Here is an 18,768-nt window from a genome sequence, read left to right as displayed (position 1 = left end):
GAGTAGCAGGGAAGAGTAGCTAGCAGGGAAGAGTAGCTAGCAGGGAAGAGTAGCTAGCAGGGAAGAGTAGCTAGCAAGGAAGAGTAGCTAGCAGGGAAGAGTAGCTAGCAGGGAAGAGTAGCTAACAGCTAGGAGCTCTGCAGCAAACAGCTGTGCTTAAACGGACTGCATTCAGAACTTCTCAAGAATAACTAACTACCCTACAGGAACTAACCTCCATCCCTATCTCTGACTGGCCGTGCCGCGCGTCATGTCTTGCAGGTGTTCCTGAAGGAAGAGCTGGAACACCGGCTGGAGAAGGGGAGGGAAGTGGTGCGGAGACAGGCGGGCATGGTGATCCGGGCACACATACTCAGCTATGTGGCAAGGTGAGTACTGCTGGGGGGAGGGACTAGGAGGACTGGCGGAGAGTGACTAGGAGGGCTGGGGGAGAGTGACTAGGAGGGCTGGGGGAGAGTGACTAGGAGGGCTGGGGGAGAGTGACTAGGAGGGCTGGGGGAGAGTGACTAGGAGGGCTGGGTGAGAGTGACTAGGAGGGCTGGGTGAGAGTGACTAGGAGGGCTGGGTGAGAGTGACTAGGAAAGGCTGGGTGAGTGTCTAGGGGACTGGAAAGAGGGCTGGGTGAGAGTGACTAGGAGGGCTGGCGGAGAGTGACTAGGAGGGCTGGCGGAGAGTGACTAGGAAGGCTGGGTGAGAGTGACTAGGAGGGCTGGGTGAGAGTGACTAGGAGGGCTGGGTGAGAGTGACTAGGAGGGCTGGCAGAGAGTGACTAGGAGGGCTGGCGGAGAGTGACTAGGAGGGCTGGCGGAGAGTGACTAGGAGGGCTGGCGGAGAGTGACTAGGAGGGCTGGGGGAGAGTGACTAGGAGGGCTGGGGGAGAGTGACTAGGAGGGCTGGGGGAGAGTGACTAGGAGGGCTGGGGGAGAGTGACTAGGAGGGCTGGGGGAGAGTGGCTAGGAGGGCTGGGGGAGAGTGACTAGGAGGGCTGGGGGAGAGTGACTAGGAGGACTGGCGGAGAGTGACTAGGAGGGCTGGGGGAGAGTGACTAGGAGGGCTGGGGGAGAGTGACTAGGAGGGCTGGCGGAGAGTGACTAGGAGGGCTGGCGGAGAGTGACTAGGAGGGCTGGCGGAGAGTGACTAGGAGGGCTGGCGGAGAGTGACTAGGAGGGCTGGCGGAGAGTGACTAGGAGGGCTGGCGGAGAGTGACTAGGAGGGCTGGCGGAGAGTGACTAGGAGGGCTGGCGGAGAGTGACTAGGAGGGCTGGCGGAGAGTGACTAGGAGGGCTGGCGGAGAGTGACTAGGAGGGCTGGCGGAGAGTGACTAGGAGGGCTGGCGGAGAGTGACTAGGAGGGCTGGCGGAGAGTGACTAGGAGGGCTGGGGGAGAGTGACTAGGAGGGCTGGGGGAGAGTGACTAGGAGGGCTGGGGGAGAGTGACTAGGAGGGCTGGGGGAGAGTGACTAGGAGGGCTGGGGGAGAGTGACTAGGAGGGCTGGGGGAGAGTGACTATGAGGGCTGGGGGAGAGTGGCTAGGAGGGCTGGGGGAGAGTGGCTAGGAGGGCTGGGGGAGAGTGACGAGAGGACCGGGAAGAGGGCTGGGGGAGAGTGACTAGGAGGGCTGGGTGAGAGTGACTAGGAGGGCTGGGTGAGAGTGACTAGGAGGGCTGGGTGAGAGTGACTAGGAGGGCTGGGAGAGAGTGACTAGGGGACTGGAAAGAGGGCTGGGGGAGAGACTAGGAGGGCTGGGGGAGAGTGACTAGGAGGGCTGGGGGAGAGTGACTAGGAGGGCTGGGTGAGAGTGACTAGGAGGGCTGGGTGAAAGTGACTAGGAGGGCTGGGTGAGAGTGACTAGGAGGGCTGGGTGAGAGTGACTAGGAGGGCTGGGGGAGAGTGACTAGGAGGGCTGGGGGAGAGTGACTAGGAGGGCTGGGGGAGAGTGACTAGGAGGGCTGGGGGAGAGTGACTAGGAGGGCTGGGTGAGAGTGACTAGGAGGGCTGGGTGAGAGTGACTAGGAGGGCTGGGTGAGAGTGACTAGGAAAGGCTGGGTGAGTGTCTAGGGGACTGGAAAGAGGGCTGGGTGAGAGTGACTAGGAGGGCTGGCGGAGAGTGACTAGGAGGGCTGGCGGAGAGTGACTAGGAAGGCTGGGTGAGAGTGACTAGGAGGGCTGGGTGAGAGTGACTAGGAGGGCTGGGTGAGAGTGACTAGGAGGGCTGGCGGAGAGTGACTAGGAGGGCTGGCGGAGAGTGACTAGGAGGGCTGGCGGAGAGTGACTAGGAGGGCTGGGGGAGAGTGACTAGGAGGGCTGGGGGAGAGTGACTAGGAGGGCTGGGGGAGAGTGACTAGGAGGGCTGGGGGAGAGTGACTAGGAGGGCTGGGGGAGAGTGGCTAGGAGGGCTGGGGGAGAGTGACTAGGAGGACTGGCGGAGAGTGACTAGGAGGGCTGGGGGAGAGTGACAGGGACTAGGGACAGGGAACAGGGCTGAGGGAGAGTGACTAGGGGACAGGGAAGAGGACTGGGGTAGAGTGGCTAGGGGACAGGGAAGAGGGCTCGGGGAGAGTGACTAGGAGGGCTGGCGGAGAGTGACTAGGAGGGCTGGCGGAGAGTGACTAGGAGGGCTGGCGGAGAGTGACTAGGAGGGCTGGCGGAGAGTGACTAGGAGGGCTGGGGGAGAGTGATGAGGGGACCGGGAAGAGGGCTGGGGGAGAGTGACTAGGAGGGCTGGGGGAGAGTGACTCGGAGGGCTGGGGGAGAGTGACTAGGAGGGCTGGGGGAGAGTGACTAGGGGACAGGGAAGAGGGCTTGGGGAGAGTGACTATTGGACTGGAAAGAGGGCTGGGGGAGAGTGACTAGGAGGGCTGGGGGAGAGTGACTAGGAGGGCTGGGGGAGATTGACTAGGAGGGCTGGGGGAGAGTGGCTAGGAGGGCTGGGGGAGTGTGACTAGGGGACTGGGAAGAGGGCTGGGGGAGAGTGACTAGGGGAGCTGGAGGTTGATTGCAGGGGAGGTGGAATCTGCTGGGCTTAGGGGAATGACTAGGAAGGCTGGGGGTGAGTGACTTCAGGGGCTGTGGGGAGTGACTGGGGGGTGGTAGTTAGTTTATATACTGGAGGGGCTGGGGGAGAGTGACTAGGGGACTGGGAAGAGTGCTGGGGGAGAGTGACTAGGGGACTGGAAAGAGGGCTGGGGGAGAGTGACTTTGGGACTGGGAAGAGGGCTGGGGGAGAGTGACTTTGGGACTGGGAAGAGGGCTGGGGGAGAGTGACTGGGGGGTGGTAGTTAGTGTATGTACTGGAGGGGCTGGGGGGAGTGACTGGGGGGTGGTAGTTTATGTACTGAAGGGGCTGGGGGGAGTGACTGGGGGGTGGTAGTTTATGTACTGAAGGGGCTGGGGGGAGTGACTGGGGGGTGGTAGTTAGTTTATGTACTGGATGGGCTGGGGGGAGTGACTGGGGGGGCTGTGGGGAGTGATTGGGGGGGGTAGTTAGTTTATGTACTGAAGGGGCTTTGGGGAGTGACTGGGGGGTGGTAGTTTATGTACTGAAGGGGCTGGGGGGAGTGGCTAGGGGAGCTGGAGGTTGAGTGCAGGGGAGGTGGATACTGCTGGGCTGGGGGGAGTGACTGGAGGGGCTGGGGGGAGTGACTGGGGGGGGTAGTTAGTTTATGTACTGGAGGGGCTGGGGGGAGTGACTGGGGGGTGGTAGTTTATGTACTGAAGGGTCTGGGGGGAGTGACTGGGGGGTGGTAGTTAGTTTATGTACTGGAGGGGGTAGGGGGAGTGACTGGGGGGGCTGTGGGGAGTGATTGGGGGGGGTAGTTAGTTTATGTACTGAAGGGGCTGTGGGGAGTGACTGGGGGGTGGTAGTTTATGTACTGAAGGGGCTGGGGGGAGTGACTGGGGGGTAGTAGTTAGTGTATGTACTGGAGGGGCTGGGGGGAGTGACTGGGGGGTGGTAGTTTATGTACTGAAGGGGCTGGGGGGAGTGGCTGGGGGGTGGAAGTTAGTTTATGTACTGGAGGGGCTGGGGGGAGTGACTGGGGGGTGGTAGTTTATGTACTGAAGGTGCTGGGGGGAGTGACTGGGGGGTGGTAGTTTATGTACTGAAGGGGCTGGGGGGAGTGGCTGGGGGGTGGTAGTTAGTTTATGTACTGGAGGGGCTGGGGGGAGTGACTGGGGGGTGGTAGTTTATGTACTGAAGGGGCTGGGGGGAGTGGCTGGGGGGGGTAGTTTATGTACTGAAGGGGCTGGGGGGAGTGGCTGGGGGGTGGTAGTTAGTTTATGTACTGGATGGGCTGGGGGGAGTGACTGGGGGGGTAGTTAGTTTATGTACTGAAGGGGCTTTGGGGAGTGACTGGGGGGTGGTAGTTATTTTATGTACTGGAGGGGCTGGGGGGAGTGACTGGGTGGTAGTTAGTTTATGTACTGGAGGGGCTGGGGGGAGTGACTGGGGGGTGGTAGTTAGTGTATGTACTGGAGGGGCTGGGGGGAGTGGCTGGGGGGTGGTAGTTAGTTTATGTACTGGAGGGGCTGGGGGGAGTGACTGGGGGGGCTGTGGGGAGTGATTGGGGGGGGGTAGTTAGTTTATGTACTGAAGGGGCTTTGGGGAGTGACTGGGGGGTGGTAGTTTATGTACTGGAGGGGCTGGGGGGAGTGACTGGGTGGTAGTTAGTTTATGTACTGGAGGGGCTGGGGGGAGTGACTGGGGGGTGGTAGTTAGTGTATGTACTGGAGGGGCTGGGGGGAGTGACTGGGGGGTAGTAGTTAGTGTATGTACTGGAGGGGCTGGGGGGAGTGACTGGGGGGTGGTAGTTAGTTTATGTACTGGAGGGGCTGGGGGGAGTGACTGGGGGGTAGTAGTTAGTGTATGTACTGGAGGGGCTGGGGGGAGTGACTGAGGGGTGGTAGTTTATGTACTGGAGGGGCTGGGGGGAGTGACTGGGGGGTAGTAGTTAGTTTATGTACTGGAGGGGCTGGGGGAGTGACTGGGGGGTGGTAGTTTATGTACTGGAGGGGCTGGGGGGAGTGACTGGGGGGTGGTAGTTAGTTTATGTACTGGAGGGGCTGGGGGAGTGACTGAGGGGTGGAAGTTTATGTGCTGGGGGGAGTGACTGGGGGTAGTTAGTTTATGTACTGGAGGGGCTGGGGGGAGTGACTGGGGGGTAGTAGTTAGTGTATGTACTGGAGGGGCTGGGGGGAGTGACTGGGGGGTGGTAGTTTATGTACTGGAGGGGCTGGCTGGAGTGACTGGGGGGTAGTAGTTAGTTTATGTACTGGAGGGGCTGGGGGAGTGACTGGGGGGTGGTAGTTAGTTTATGTACTGGAGGGTCTGGGGGGAGTGACTGGGGGGTGGTCGTTAGTTTATGTACTGGAGGGGCTAGGGGGAGTGACTGGGGGGAGTGACTGGGGGGTGGTAGTTAGTTTATGTACTGGAGGGGCTGGGGGGAGTGACTGGGGGGGGGTAGTTAGTTTATGTACTGGAGGGGCTGGGGGGAGTGACTGGGGGGAGTGACTGGGGGGGTGGTAGTTAGTTTATATACTGGAGGGGCTGGGGGGAGTGACTGGGGGGAGTGACTGAGGGGTGGTAGTTTATGTACTGGAGGGGCTGGGGGGAGTGACTGGGGGGGGGGGTAGTTAGTTTATGTACTGGAGGGGCTGGGGGAGTGACTGGGGGGTGGTAGTTCATGTACTGGAGGGGCTGGGGGGAGTGACTGGGGGGTGGTAGTTCATTTATGTACTGGAGGGGCTGGGGGGAGTGACTGGGGAGTGGTAGTTAGTTTATGTACTGCAGGATGTCACTGTGTGTTTGTGTATGATTGTTTTTGTTTATACCGATTTATTCTGTGAGGGGGGTGACTCATAAATAACTGTTAGCGTGACATGGTATCCCAGGTAACCCAGCTGTCATCCCTGTCTTTTTAGTAGGATTTAACTTTCTCTGTAGGGGTGAGTCATACCAGTACGTCTGAATGATCTGTATCTGACATGTTTAATCAACCCAAAATAGACCATTTCAACTGTGTCCCAGCATAAGTTATGGAAGATGCCAGTCGAGATACACAATCTGGATTAGTAAGGTGTAAAAATAATGCCATTCTGAACCATTAGCAGACTCAGTGTTCATCTTCCCTCTGACTGTCTGCTGACTACCATTTAGAAACACAGCAGACAGTCCCCACACGTGTCCATCCTATAGTACTCGACCATGTTATTTTGTAAAGTAGAGTTTATCTAGTTATTCTGTGAACAAATGGCATCAATACCGGCCTGATTGAATAGTTGATGAGATGACCGCACAGTATTGTGAGTTCCAGACAGATGAGACATTCTACCCTGTCAGAGACCGAGACACAGCATAAATCAGAGAGACATTGTGCCCTGTCAGAGGCACAGCATAAATCAGAGAGACATTCTGCCCTGTCAGAGACAGAGACACAGCATAAATCAGAGAGACATTCTGCCCTGTCAGAGACAGAGACACAGCATAAATCAGAGAGACATTCTGCCCTGTCAGAGACAGAGACACAGCATAAATCAGAGAGACATTCTGCCCTGTCAGAGACAGAGACACAGCATAAATCAGAGAGACATTCTGCCCTGTCAGAGACAGAGACACAGCATAAATCAGAGAGACATTCTGCCCTGTCAGAGACAGAGACACAGCATAAATCAGAGAGACATTCTGCCCTGTCAGAGGCACAGCATAAATCAGAGAGACATTCTGCCCTGTCAGAGACAGAGACACAGCATAAATCAGAGAGACATTCTGCCCTGTCAGAGACAGAGACACAGCATAAATCAGAGAGACATTCTGCCCTGTCAGAGACAGAGACACAGCATAAATCAGAGAGACATTCTGCCCTGTCAGAGACAGAGACACAGCATAAATCAGAGAGACATTCTGCCCTGTCAGAGACAGAGACACAGCATAAATCAGAGAGACATTCTGCCCTGTCAGAGGCACAGCATAAATCAGAGAGACATTCTGCCCTGTCAGAGACAGAGACACAGCATAAATCAGAGAGACATTCTGCCCTGTCAGAGACAGAGACACAGCATAAATCAGAGAGACATTCTGCCCTGTCAGAGACAGAGACACAGCATAAATCAGAGAGACATTCTGCCCTGTCAGAGACAGAGACACAGCATAAATCAGAGAGACATTCTGCCCTGTCAGAGACAGAGACACAGCATAAATCAGAGAGACATTCTGCCCTGTCAGGGGCACAGCATAAATCAGAGAGACATTCTGCCCTGTCAGAGACAGAGACACAGCATAAATAAGAGAGACATTCTGCCTTGTCAGAGACAGAGACACAGCGTAAATCAGAGAGACATTCTGCCCTGTCAGAGACAGAGACACAGCATAAATCAAAGAGACATTCTGCCCTGTCAGAGGCACAGCATAAATCAGAGAGACATTCTGCCCTGTCAGAGACACAGCATAAATCAGAGAGACATTCTGCCCTGTCAGAGACAGAGACACAGCATACATCAGAGAGTCATTCTGCCCTGTCAGAGACACAGCATAAATCAGAGAGACATTCTGCCCTGTCAGAGACACAACATAAATCAGAGTCATTCTGCCCTGTCAGAGACACAGCATAAATCAGAGAGACATTCTGCCCTGTCAGAGACACAGCATAAATCAGAGAGACATTCTGCCCTGTGAAAGAGACAGCATACATCAGAGAGCTTGTTCAGGCATCTAGACAGACCCCCTCCCACCCCCCACCACGTCAGCTCCCCTGGCCAGGGGTGTAAATTAGCCCTCCATGGAACGTGACGAAGTCCCCTCTCCCCTTTTACGTAGTGGGCAAGGTCACCCAGCCCCACATGGTTGGGAGAGAGGTCTCCGTGGGGCTGTGGCGGCCTGGGTCAGGGTTGAGGTTCTGGGCAGAGATGCAGGGCCTGGTGGGTGGTCCAGGAGATAGTGTTTGAAAGGTGGACAGCGTGTGTTGTCCTCTCTCTTGTAGGAAGAGCTGTAGGAGACAGTGAATGACAGTATGTCTTCTGTCCTTGTCTCTGCATTGTGCTGTCCCCTCCTGTAGGAAGAGCTGTAGGAGACAGTGAATGACAGTATGTCTTCTGTCCGTGTCTCTGCATTGTGCTGTCCCCTCCTGTAGGAAGCACTATAAGAGGGTGCTGGCCAGCACCGTCACTATCCAGAAGAACTACAGAGCTCACTTCTGGAGACGTGTGTTCCTTCGTCTCCGCACCGCAGCTGTCATTCTACAGAAACACCAGCGTGGTCGGCTGGCCCGAGGCCTCTATCGACACCTCTCTGAGGAGAAGAAGAGGATAGAGGAGGAGAGACGGCAAGTAGAGGGGGAGAGGAGGAGGCTGGAGGAAGAGGAGTTGAGGAGGAAGGAGGAGGAGAGACGGCAAGTAGAGGGGGAGAGGCTGGAGGAAGAGAAGAGACGAGAGGAGGAGGAGTTGAGGAGGAGGAAGGAGGATGAGAGACGGAGGGTGTTTGAGCTGGAGGAGGTGATGAGGAAGGAGGAGAGACGGAGGGTGTTGGAGCTGGAGGAGGTGAGGAGGATGGAGGAGGAGAGACTGGGACAACAAAAGGAGCAGGAAGCAGCGAAGAGAAAGGAGGAGGAGCTTTGCAACGGACAGCAAGTCGAAGACGAGGAGAAAGCCACAGCCAACAACAGGTACACTAGTAGCGGTGTGCCGGCTGTCATTCCAGTCTGTCTATAGCACTCTGTCTTCACTCTTCGTCTTCTACTCATCTTCCTCTTCTTCTCTCCCTTTAGGAACTCCCTGGAGATGGAATCTCCTGCTCCCCATAAGGAGGTGTCCCTGTCCTACTCCCTGCCCCACCACACCTCTGAGGAGGAGTCCTGTCAGATGGAGGAGATCCTTCGGCTGGAGAAGGAGATTGAGAGGCTGCAGCGCCAGAGGGAGGACGGGGTGTCCATGTTAGGGGACGGCCTGGGAGGGAGCAGGGAGGAGCTCCGGCAGAGGAGGGACGCAGAGATCTACCGGCTGGAGAAGGAGGCGTCTCGCGTGGCCACAGAGTTCCTGGAGCTCCTGGACTTTGGGGGTCTGGAACAGAGTCTGTCCATCGAGGAGAATCTCCACGACCCCTCAGAGAGCACCACTCCCCTGGCCCGGGCCGAGGAGGAGGAGGACGAGGGCTTCCATGCTGAGGAGGAGTGTCCCGGTAGCGGTATCCTCCTGCCTGACTTCCCTTTCCCCGTGGAGGTTCCTCTGGACCAGGAGGTCTTCTCCTCCCTCCCTCCTTCTCCTCCTGCCTTCGCTGAGAGTCTGGTAGCACATGCCCTGGCTCTCTCTCAGGCCCCGTGTTGTCCCCCTGTTTACTACCCCCTCACCTCTATTGTCCCTACACACCACCCAGCTCCTCCTCTCCCTGGCCTCACCAACGGAGGTGGGAAGGCTCTCTGTCACCAACCCACCAGGAGAATAGAGGTGGCTCCAGAGATCAACAGTGTGCCCAGAAGAGTGGGCGTAGTACCCGACAGACCCTGTGCCAGGGTAGATGTTATGCCAACTAGAATAGAGGCGGAACCCTCCAGATTCCCAGAGGCTGTGCCAGACAGGAGAGCAGAGCTAGTGCCCACTGTGCCTGTTCCAGGGGCCAGGGAGGTCAGAGAGGAGGTGTCATTCAGCGTCCTACCAGACACAGAGTCATACTGTGACCAGGAGGAGTTTGAGGAGGTGCAGGGGAGTACAGGTTCTGGAGACGTAGACAGTATCACGGACGGACATGCAACTGATGAGGTGCTGAGGAAATCATCCTGTACTCAGAACAGCCTGGACTCCTTCAGAGGCAGCTCAGACTCTGTGAGTACTACATCCTGCTGTACCAACTACACACTACTGTACCAACTACACCCTGCTGTACCAACTACACACCACTGTACCAACTACACACCACTGTACCAACTACACACCACTGTACCAACTACACACTACTGTACCAACTACACCCTGCTGTACCAACTACACACCACTGTACCAACTACACACCACTGTACCAACTACACACCGCTGTACCAACTACACACCACTGTACCAACTACACACTGCTGTACCAACTACACCCTGCTGTACCAACTACACCCTGCTGTACCAACTACACACTACTGTACCAATTACACCCTGCTGTACCAACTACACACTACTGTACCAACTACACCCTGCTGTACCAACTACACACCACTGTACCAACTACACACCACTGTACCAACTACACACCACTGTACCAACTACACACTGCTGTACCAACTACACCCTGCTGTACCAACTACACCCTGCTGTACCAACTACACCCTGCTGTACCAACTACACACTACTGTACCAACTACACACTACTGTACCAACTACACACTACTGTACCAACTACACACTACTGTACCAACTACACACCACTGTACCAACTACACACTACTGTACCAACTACACACTGCTGTACCAACTACACCCTGCTGTACCAACTACACCCTGCTGTACCAACTACACACTACTGTACCAACTACACACCGCTGTACCAACTACACACCACTGTACCAACTACACACTACTGTACCAACTACACACTACTGTACCAACTACACACTGCTGTACCAACTACACACTACTGTACCAACTACACACTACTGTACCAACTACACACCACTGTACCAACTACACACTACTGTACCAACTACACCCTGCTGTACCAACTACACCCTGCTGTACCAACTACACACCACTGTACCAACTACACACCACTGTACCAACTACACCCTGCTGTACCAACTACACCCTGCTGTACCAACTACACCCTGCTGTACCAACTACACACTGCTGTGCCAACTACACACTACTGTGCCAACTACACACTACTGTGCCAATTCCACACTGCCTACTACTGTGTCAACTACACACTACTGTGTCAACTACACACTACTGTACCAACTACACACTACTGTACCAACTACACACTACTGTACCAACTACATAGTACATACTTCCTCACCAATTACACACTACTGTACCAACTACATAGTACATACCAACTACATACTACATACTACTGTACCAACTACACACTACCTACTGCTGTACCAACTACACACTACTGTACCACCTACACACTACTGTACCAACTACATAGTACATACTTCCTCACCAATTACACACTACTGTACCAACTACATACTACCCACTACTGTACCAACTACATAGTACATACCAACTACATACTACATACTACTTTACCAACTACACACTACCTACTGCTGTACCAACTACACACTGCTGTACCAACTACACACTGCTGTACCAACATACACCTTAGCCAAATACATTTTAATTTTTCTAAATGTTTCACAATTCCTGACATTTAATCCTAGTAAAAATGATGTCTTAGTTCAGTTAGAATCACCACTTTATTTTAAGAATGTGAAATGTCAGAATAATTGTAGAGATTTAATTATTTATTTCATTTATTTATATCTTTCATCATATTCCCAGTGGGTCAGAAGTTTACACACTCAATTAGTATTTGGTAGCATTGCCTTCAAATTGTTTAACGTGGGTCAAACATTTCGGGTAGCCTTAAACAAGCTTCCCACAATAAGTTGGTGAATGTTGGCCCATTCCTCCTGACAGAGCTGGTGTAACTGAGTCAGGTTTGTAGGCCTCCTTGCTCGCACACTTTTTCAGTTGTGCCCACAAATTTTCTATAGGATTGAGGTCAGGGCTTTGTGATGACCACTCCAATACCTTGACTTTGTTGTCCTTAAGCCAATTTGCCGCAACTTTGGAAGTATGCTTGGGGTCATTGTCCATTTGGAAGACCCATTTGTGACCAAGCTTTAACTGATGTCTTGAGATGTCTTTCAATATTTCCACATAATTTTCCATCCTCATGATGCCATCTATTTTGTGAAGAGCACCAGCACCTCCTGCAGCAAAGAACCCCCACAACATGATGCTGCCACGGTTGGGATGGTGTTCTTCGGGTTGCAAGCCTCACCCTTTTTCCTCCAAACATAACGATGGTCATTATGGCCAAACAGTTCTATTTTTGTTTCATCAGACCAGAGGACATTTCTCTAAAAAGTACAATCTTTGTCCCCATGTGCAGTTGCAAACTGTAGTCTGGCTTTTTCATGGTGGTTTTGGAGCAGTGGCTTCTTCCTTGCTGAGCAGCCTTTCAGGTTATGTTGATATACGACTCGTTTTACTGTGGATATAGATACTTTTGTACCTGTTTCCTCCAGCATCTTCACAAGGTCTTTTGCTGTTGTTATGGGATTGATTTGCACTTTTTGCACCAAAGTACGTTCGTCTCTAGGAGAGAGACGCATCTCCTTCCTGAGTGGTATGACGGCTGCGTGGTCCCATGGTGTTTATACTTGCGTACTATTGTTTGTACAGATGAACGTGTTACCTTCAGGCATTTGGAAATTGCTCCCAAGGATGAACCAGCCTTGCAGAGGTCTTGGCTGATTCTTTTTTGTTGATTTTCCCATGATGTCAAGCAGAGGCACTGAATTTGAAGGTAGGCCTTGAAATACATCCACAGGTACACCTCCAATTGACTCAGATGATGTCAATTAGCCTATCAGAAGCTTCTAAAGCCATGACATCATTTTCTGTAATTTTCCAAGCTGTTTAAAGGCACAGTCAACTTAGTGTATGTAAACTTCTGACCCACTGGAATTGTAATACAGTGATTCATAAGTGAAATAATCTGTCTGTAAACAATTGTTGGAAAAATGACTTGTTTCATGCACAAGGTAGATTTCCGAACCGACTTGCCAAAACTATGGTTTGTTAACAAGAAATTTGTGGAGTTGTTGAAAAACGAGTTTTAATGACTCCAACCTAAGTGTATGTAAACTTCCGACTTCAACCGCAGTTCTGTACCAGCTACATAGTACATACAGTGCTGTGTAAAAGTTTTAGGCATGCTGTAAGAATGCTTTCAAAATTAGACACGTTAATAGTTGATATTTATCAATTAACTAAATGCAAAGTGAGTGAACAGAAGAAAAATCTAATCCATATTTAGTGTGACCACCCTTAGTCTTCAAAACAGCACCAATTCTTCTAGGTAAACTTGCACAAAGTCAGGGATTTGGTAGGCATATAGTCAGGTGTATGATTAAACAATTATACCAAACAGTTGCTAACGATCATCAATTCAATATGTAGATTTGAAACACAAATCATTAACTGAAATAGAAACAGCTGTGTAGCAGGAATAAAACTGGGTGAGGAACAACAGAAACAGCTGTGTAGCAGGAATAAAACTGGGTGAGGAACAACAGCTGTGTAGCAGGAATAACAAACATCCGTGTAGCAGGAATAAAACTGGGTGAGGAACAACAGAAACAGCTGTGTAGCAGGAATAAAACTGGGTGAGGAACAACAGAAACAGCTGTGAAGCAGGAATAAAACTGGGTGAGGAACAACAGAAACAGCTGTGTAGCAGGAATAAAACTGGGTGAGGAACAACAGAAACAGCTGTGAAGCAGGAATAAAACTGGGTGAGGAACAACAAACAGCTGTGTAGCAGGAATAAAACTGCGTGAGGAACAACAGAAACAGCTGTGTAGCAGGAATAACAAACAGCCGTGTAGCAGGAATACATTTGGGCGAGGAACAACAGAAACAGCTGTGTAGCAGGAATAAAACTGGGTGAGGAACAACAGAAACAGCTGTGGAGCAGGAATAAAACTGGGTGAGGAACAACAAACCACTGTGTAGCAGGAATAAAACTGGGTGAGGAACAACAACCAGCTGTGTAGCAGGAGTAAAACTGGGTGAGGAACAACAAACAGCTGTGTAGCAGGAATAAAACTGGATGAGGAACAACAAACAGCTGTGTAGCAGGAATAAAACTGGGTGAGGAACAACAGAAACAGCTGTGTAGCAGGAATAAAACTGGGTGAGGAACAACAAACAGCTGTGTAGCAGGAATAAAACTGGGTGAGGAACAACCAAACTCAGCTAACAAGGCGAGGTTGCTGAAGACAGTTTACTGTCAAAAGTCAAGACTGAGTACAGCAACAAGACACGAGGTAGTTATACTGCATCAGCAAGGTCTCTCCCAGGAAGACAATAAGGCAGACAGGTCTCTCAGGTCTCTCCCAGGCAGACAGGTCTCTCAGGTCTCTCCCAGGCAGACAGGTCTCTCAGGTCTCTCCCAGGCAGACAGGTCTCTCAGGTCTCTCCCAGGCAGACAGGTCTCTCAGGTCTCTCCCAGGCAGACAGGTCTCTCAGGTCTCTCCCAGGCAGACAGGTCTCTCAGGTCTCTCCCAGGCAGACAGCTCTCTCAGGTCTCTCCCAGGCAGACAGCTCTCTCAGGTCTCTCCCAGGCAGACAGGTCTCTCAGGTCTCTCCCAGGCAGACGGGTCTCTCAGGTCTCTCCCAGGCAGACAGGTCTCTCAGGTCTCTCCCAGGCAGACAGGTCTCTCAGGTCTCTCCCAGGCAGACAGGTCTCTCAGGTCTCTCCCAGGCAGACAGGTCTCTCAGGTCTCTCCCAGGCAGACAGGTCTCTCAGGTCTCTCCCAGGCAGACAGGTCTCTCAGGTCTCTCCCAGGCAGACAGGTCTCTCAGGTCTCTCCCAGGCAGACAGGGGTTTCCAGATGTCTAAGCTCTTTTGAAGAAGCACAAAGAAACGTGCAGCGTTGAGGACCTTAGACACAGTGGTCGGCCAAGGAAACTTACTGCAGCAGATGAAAGACGCATCATGCTTACTTCCCTTCGCAATCAGATGTCCAGCAGTGCCATCGGATCAGAATTGGCAGAAAACAGCGGGACCCTGGTACATCCATCTACTGTCTGAAGAAGTCTGGTCAGAAGTGGCCTTCGTGGAAGACTTGCGGCCAAAAAGCCATACCGCCGACGTGGAAACAAGGCCAAGCGACTCAACTATGCACGAAAACACAGGAACTGGGGTGCAGAAAAATGGCAGCAGGTGCTCTGGACTGATTAGTCAAAATGTGAAATATTTCGCTGGAGCAGAAGGCAGTTTGTTCACCGAAGGGCTGGAGAGCGAATGAGTGTCTGCAGGCAACAGTGAAGCATGGTGGAGGTTCAACAGTGAAGCATGGTGGAGGTTCAACAGTGAAGCATGGTGGAGGTTCAACAGTGAAGCATGGTGGAGGTTCAACAGTGAAGCATGGTGGAGGTTCAACAGTGAAGCATGGTGGAGGTTCAACAGTGAAGCATGGTGGAGGTTCCTTGCAAGTGTGTGGCTGCATTTCTGCAAATGGAGTTGGAGATTTGGTCAGAATGAATGGTCTCCTCAATGCTGAAAATAACAGGCAGATACTTATCCATCATGCAGGCATCTGATTAGCCCCTAATTTATTCTGCAGCATGACAACAACCCTAAAACATACAGCAAAAGTCATTGAGAACGATCTTCAGGGTAAAGAAGATCAAGGAGTCCTGGAAGTGATGTGATCTGATTCCTGATCTCAACATCATCGAGTCTGTCTGGGATTACATGAAGAGAGAGAAGCACCTGAGGCTGCCTAAATCCACAGAACTGTGGTTAGTTCTCCGAAATGTTTGGGCCAACCTACCTGCCGAGTTTCTTCAAAAACTGTGTGCAAGTGTACCTAGAAGAATTGATGCTGTTTTGAAGGGAAAGGGTGGGCACCCCAAATATTGATTTGATGTATATCTTCTGTTCACTCACTTTGCTTTTAGTGACATTTTCATTGGCAAGATTAGCAATTTACAGATGACATGCCAGCAAATAACACTCGCCACAGGAGTCGCTAGTACGCGATGGGACAAGGACATCCCTGCCGGCCAAACTCTCCCCTAACCCAGACGACGCTGGGCCAATTGTGCCCAGCGCCATGGGTCTCTCGGTCGCGGCCGAGAGACCGAGAGACCATGACTACATGGAACTCTATTCCACAGTACTACATAGAGCCATGACTACATGGAACTCCACAGTATTACATAGAGGGGGGGCACACACACAAGACATGCACTCTACGCACACAAACTGTATGGGTGTTGTATTGTAGATGTGTGAGTTAGTGGCCTGAGGGAATGTTCTTCATGTGATGTGAAAAATGTTATGAAATGTAATATTGTATAAAACTGCCTTAATGTTGCTGTACTGTAACTAATGGGGATCCATAATAAACCCCAGGAAGAGTAGCTGCTAATGGGGATCCATAATAAACCCCAGGAAGAGTAGCTGCTGCCTTGGCAGGAACTAATGGGGATCCATAATAAACCCCAGGAAGAGTATCTGCTGCCTTGGCAGGAACTAATGGGGATCCAGAATAAACCCCAGGAAGAGTAGCTGCTAATGGGGATCCATAATAAACCCCAGGAAGAGTAGCTGCTAATGGGGATCCATAATAAACCCCAGGAAGAGTAGCCGCTGCCTTGGCAGGAACTAATGGGGATCCATAATAAACCCCAGGAAGAGTATCTGCTGCCTTGGCAGGAACTAATGGGGATCCATAATAAACCCCAGGAAGAGTATCTGCTGCCTTGGCAGGAACTAATGGGGATCCATAATAAACCCCAGGAAGAGTAGCTGCTGCCTTGACAGGAACTAATGGGGATCCATAATAAACCCCAGGAAGAGTAGCTGCTGTCTTGACAGGAACTAATGAGGATCCATAATAAACCCCAGGAAGAGTATCTGCTGCCTTGACAGGAACTAATGGGTATCCATAATAAACCCCAGGAAGAGTATCTGCTGTCTTGACAGGAACTAATGGGGATCCATAATAAACCCCAGGAAGAGTATCTGCTGCCTTGGCAGGAACTAATGGGGATCCAGAATAAACCCCAGGAAGAGTATCTGCTGCCTTGGCAGGAACTAATGGGGATCCATAATAAACCCCAGGAAGAGTATCTGCTGCCTTGGCAGGAACTAATGGGGATCCATAATAAACCCCAGGAAGAGTAGCTGTAGCCTTGACAGGAACTAATGGGGATCCATAATAAACCCCAGGAAGAGTATCTGCTGCCTTGGCAGGAACTAATGGGGATCCATAATAAACCCCAGGAAGAGTATCTGCTGCCTTGGCAGGAACTAATGGGGATCCATAATAAACCCCAGGAAGAGTATCTGCTGCCTTGGCAGGAACTAATGGGGATCCATAATAAACCCCAGGAAGAGTATCTGCTGCCTTGGCAGGAACTAATGGGGATCCATAATAAACCCCAGGAAGAGTATCTGCTGCCTTGGCAGGAACTAATGGGGATCCATAATAAACCCCAGGAAGAGTAGCTGCTGCCTTGGCAGGAACTAATGGGGATCCATAATAAACCCCAGGAAGAGTATCTGCTGCCTTGGCAGGAACTAATGGGGATCCATAATAAACCCCAGGAAGAGTATCTGCTGCCTTGGCAGGAACTAATGGGGATCCATAATAAACCCCAGGAAGAGTAGCTGCTGCCTTGGCAGGAACTAATGGGGATCCATAATAAACCCCAGGAAGAGTATCTGCTGCCTTGGCAGGAACTAATGGGGCTCCATAATAAACCCCAGGTAGAGTATCTGCTGCCTTGGCAGGAACTAATGGGGCTCCATAATAAACCCCAGGTAGAGTAGCTGCTGCCTTGGCAGGAATAATGGGGATCCATAATAAACCCCAGGAAGAGTATCTGCTGCCTTGGCAGGAACTAATGGGGCTCCATAATAAACCCCAGGAAGAGTAGCTGCTAATGGGGATCCATAATAAACCCCAGGAAGAGTAGCTGCTGCCTTGGCAGGAACTAATGGGGATCCATAATAAACCCCAGGAAGAGTAGCTGCTGCCTTGGCAGGAACTAATGGGGATCCATAATAAACCCCAGGAAGAGTAGCTGCTGCCTTGGCAGGAACTAATAGGGATCCATAATAAACCCCAGGAAGAGTAGCTGCTGCCTTGGCAGGAACTAATAGGGATCCATAATAAACCCCAGGAAGAGTACCTGCTGCCTCGGCAGGAACTAATGGGGATCCATAATAAACCCCAGGAAGAGTAGCTGCTGCCTTGACAGGAACTAATGGGTATCCATAATAAACCCCAGGAAGAGTAGCTGCTGCTTTGGCAGGAACTAATGGGGATCCATAATAAACCCCAGGAAGAGTAGCTGCTGCCTCGGCAGGAACTAATGGGGATCCATAATAAACCCCAGGAAGTGTAGCTGCTGTCTTGACAGGAACTAATGGGGATCCATAATAAACCCCAGGAAGTGTAGCTGCTGTCTTGACAGGAACTAATGGGGATCCATAATAAACCCCAGGAAGAGTAGCTGCTGCCTCGGCAGGAACTAATAGGGATCCATAATAAACCCCAGGAAGAGTAGCTGCTGCCTTGGCAGGAACTAATGGGAATCCCTAATAAACCCCAGGAAGAGTAGCTGCTGCCTTGGCAGGAACTAATGGGGATCCATAATAAACCCCAGGAAGAGTAGCTGCTGCCTTGACAGAAACGAATGGGGATCCATAATATATCCAACTACATGTTAAAACATCCATCTTGATGTACTACAGCACATGTTAACACTAAAACCACTGGGCCTCAAGGTAATGAGCATTTTGACTGCAACATCATAACAGTGTAATAAATACATTGCATATATGATTTCACAAAAATAATGATTTGTGTTTGTAAAAGTTTAAGGTAACGTTACAGTAAACAATTGTATTTTATTTCAAATAAATCAATAGCATTTTCATTAGTTTGTTACTGTAGGCTATATGTTAATTGTGGCCTTACCTCTTGTTACAACTATGAATCAGAAAGCGTATGTGTTGGAAAGTGGTAACAGCTTATAT

At 51.5% G+C, this 18,768-nt stretch overlaps 1 protein-coding gene across 4 annotated transcripts in view; it reads left to right on the top strand.

Annotated features, from left to right (window-relative positions):
- The window catches only part of LOC110502201 (unconventional myosin-X), a 270,516-nt gene that overhangs the window by 120,413 nt on the left and 131,335 nt on the right, over positions 1–18,768 (top strand). For all 4 annotated transcript variants that reach the window (XR_016490707.1, XM_090216354.1, XM_090216352.1 and 1 more), the window contains exons 21-23: positions 262–368; positions 8,123–8,653; positions 8,756–9,806. Coding sequence is in view for 3 of the 4 variants with exons in the window: in XM_090216354.1 (XP_090072480.1) it covers positions 262–368; positions 8,123–8,653; positions 8,756–9,806 (1,689 nt within the window). In the remaining variant the exon portion in view is untranslated. The remainder of the gene's footprint in view (positions 1–261; positions 369–8,122; positions 8,654–8,755; positions 9,807–18,768) is intronic.

The sequence above is a fragment of the Oncorhynchus mykiss genome, chromosome 22, assembly GCF_057628025.1.
Source record: "Oncorhynchus mykiss isolate SJ-2025 chromosome 22, ASM5762802v1, whole genome shotgun sequence".
Lineage (NCBI taxonomy): Eukaryota > Metazoa > Chordata > Actinopteri > Salmoniformes > Salmonidae > Oncorhynchus > Oncorhynchus mykiss.
Note: the sequence above shows the minus strand (reverse complement) of the source record. Positions and strands in the feature narration are given on the sequence as shown.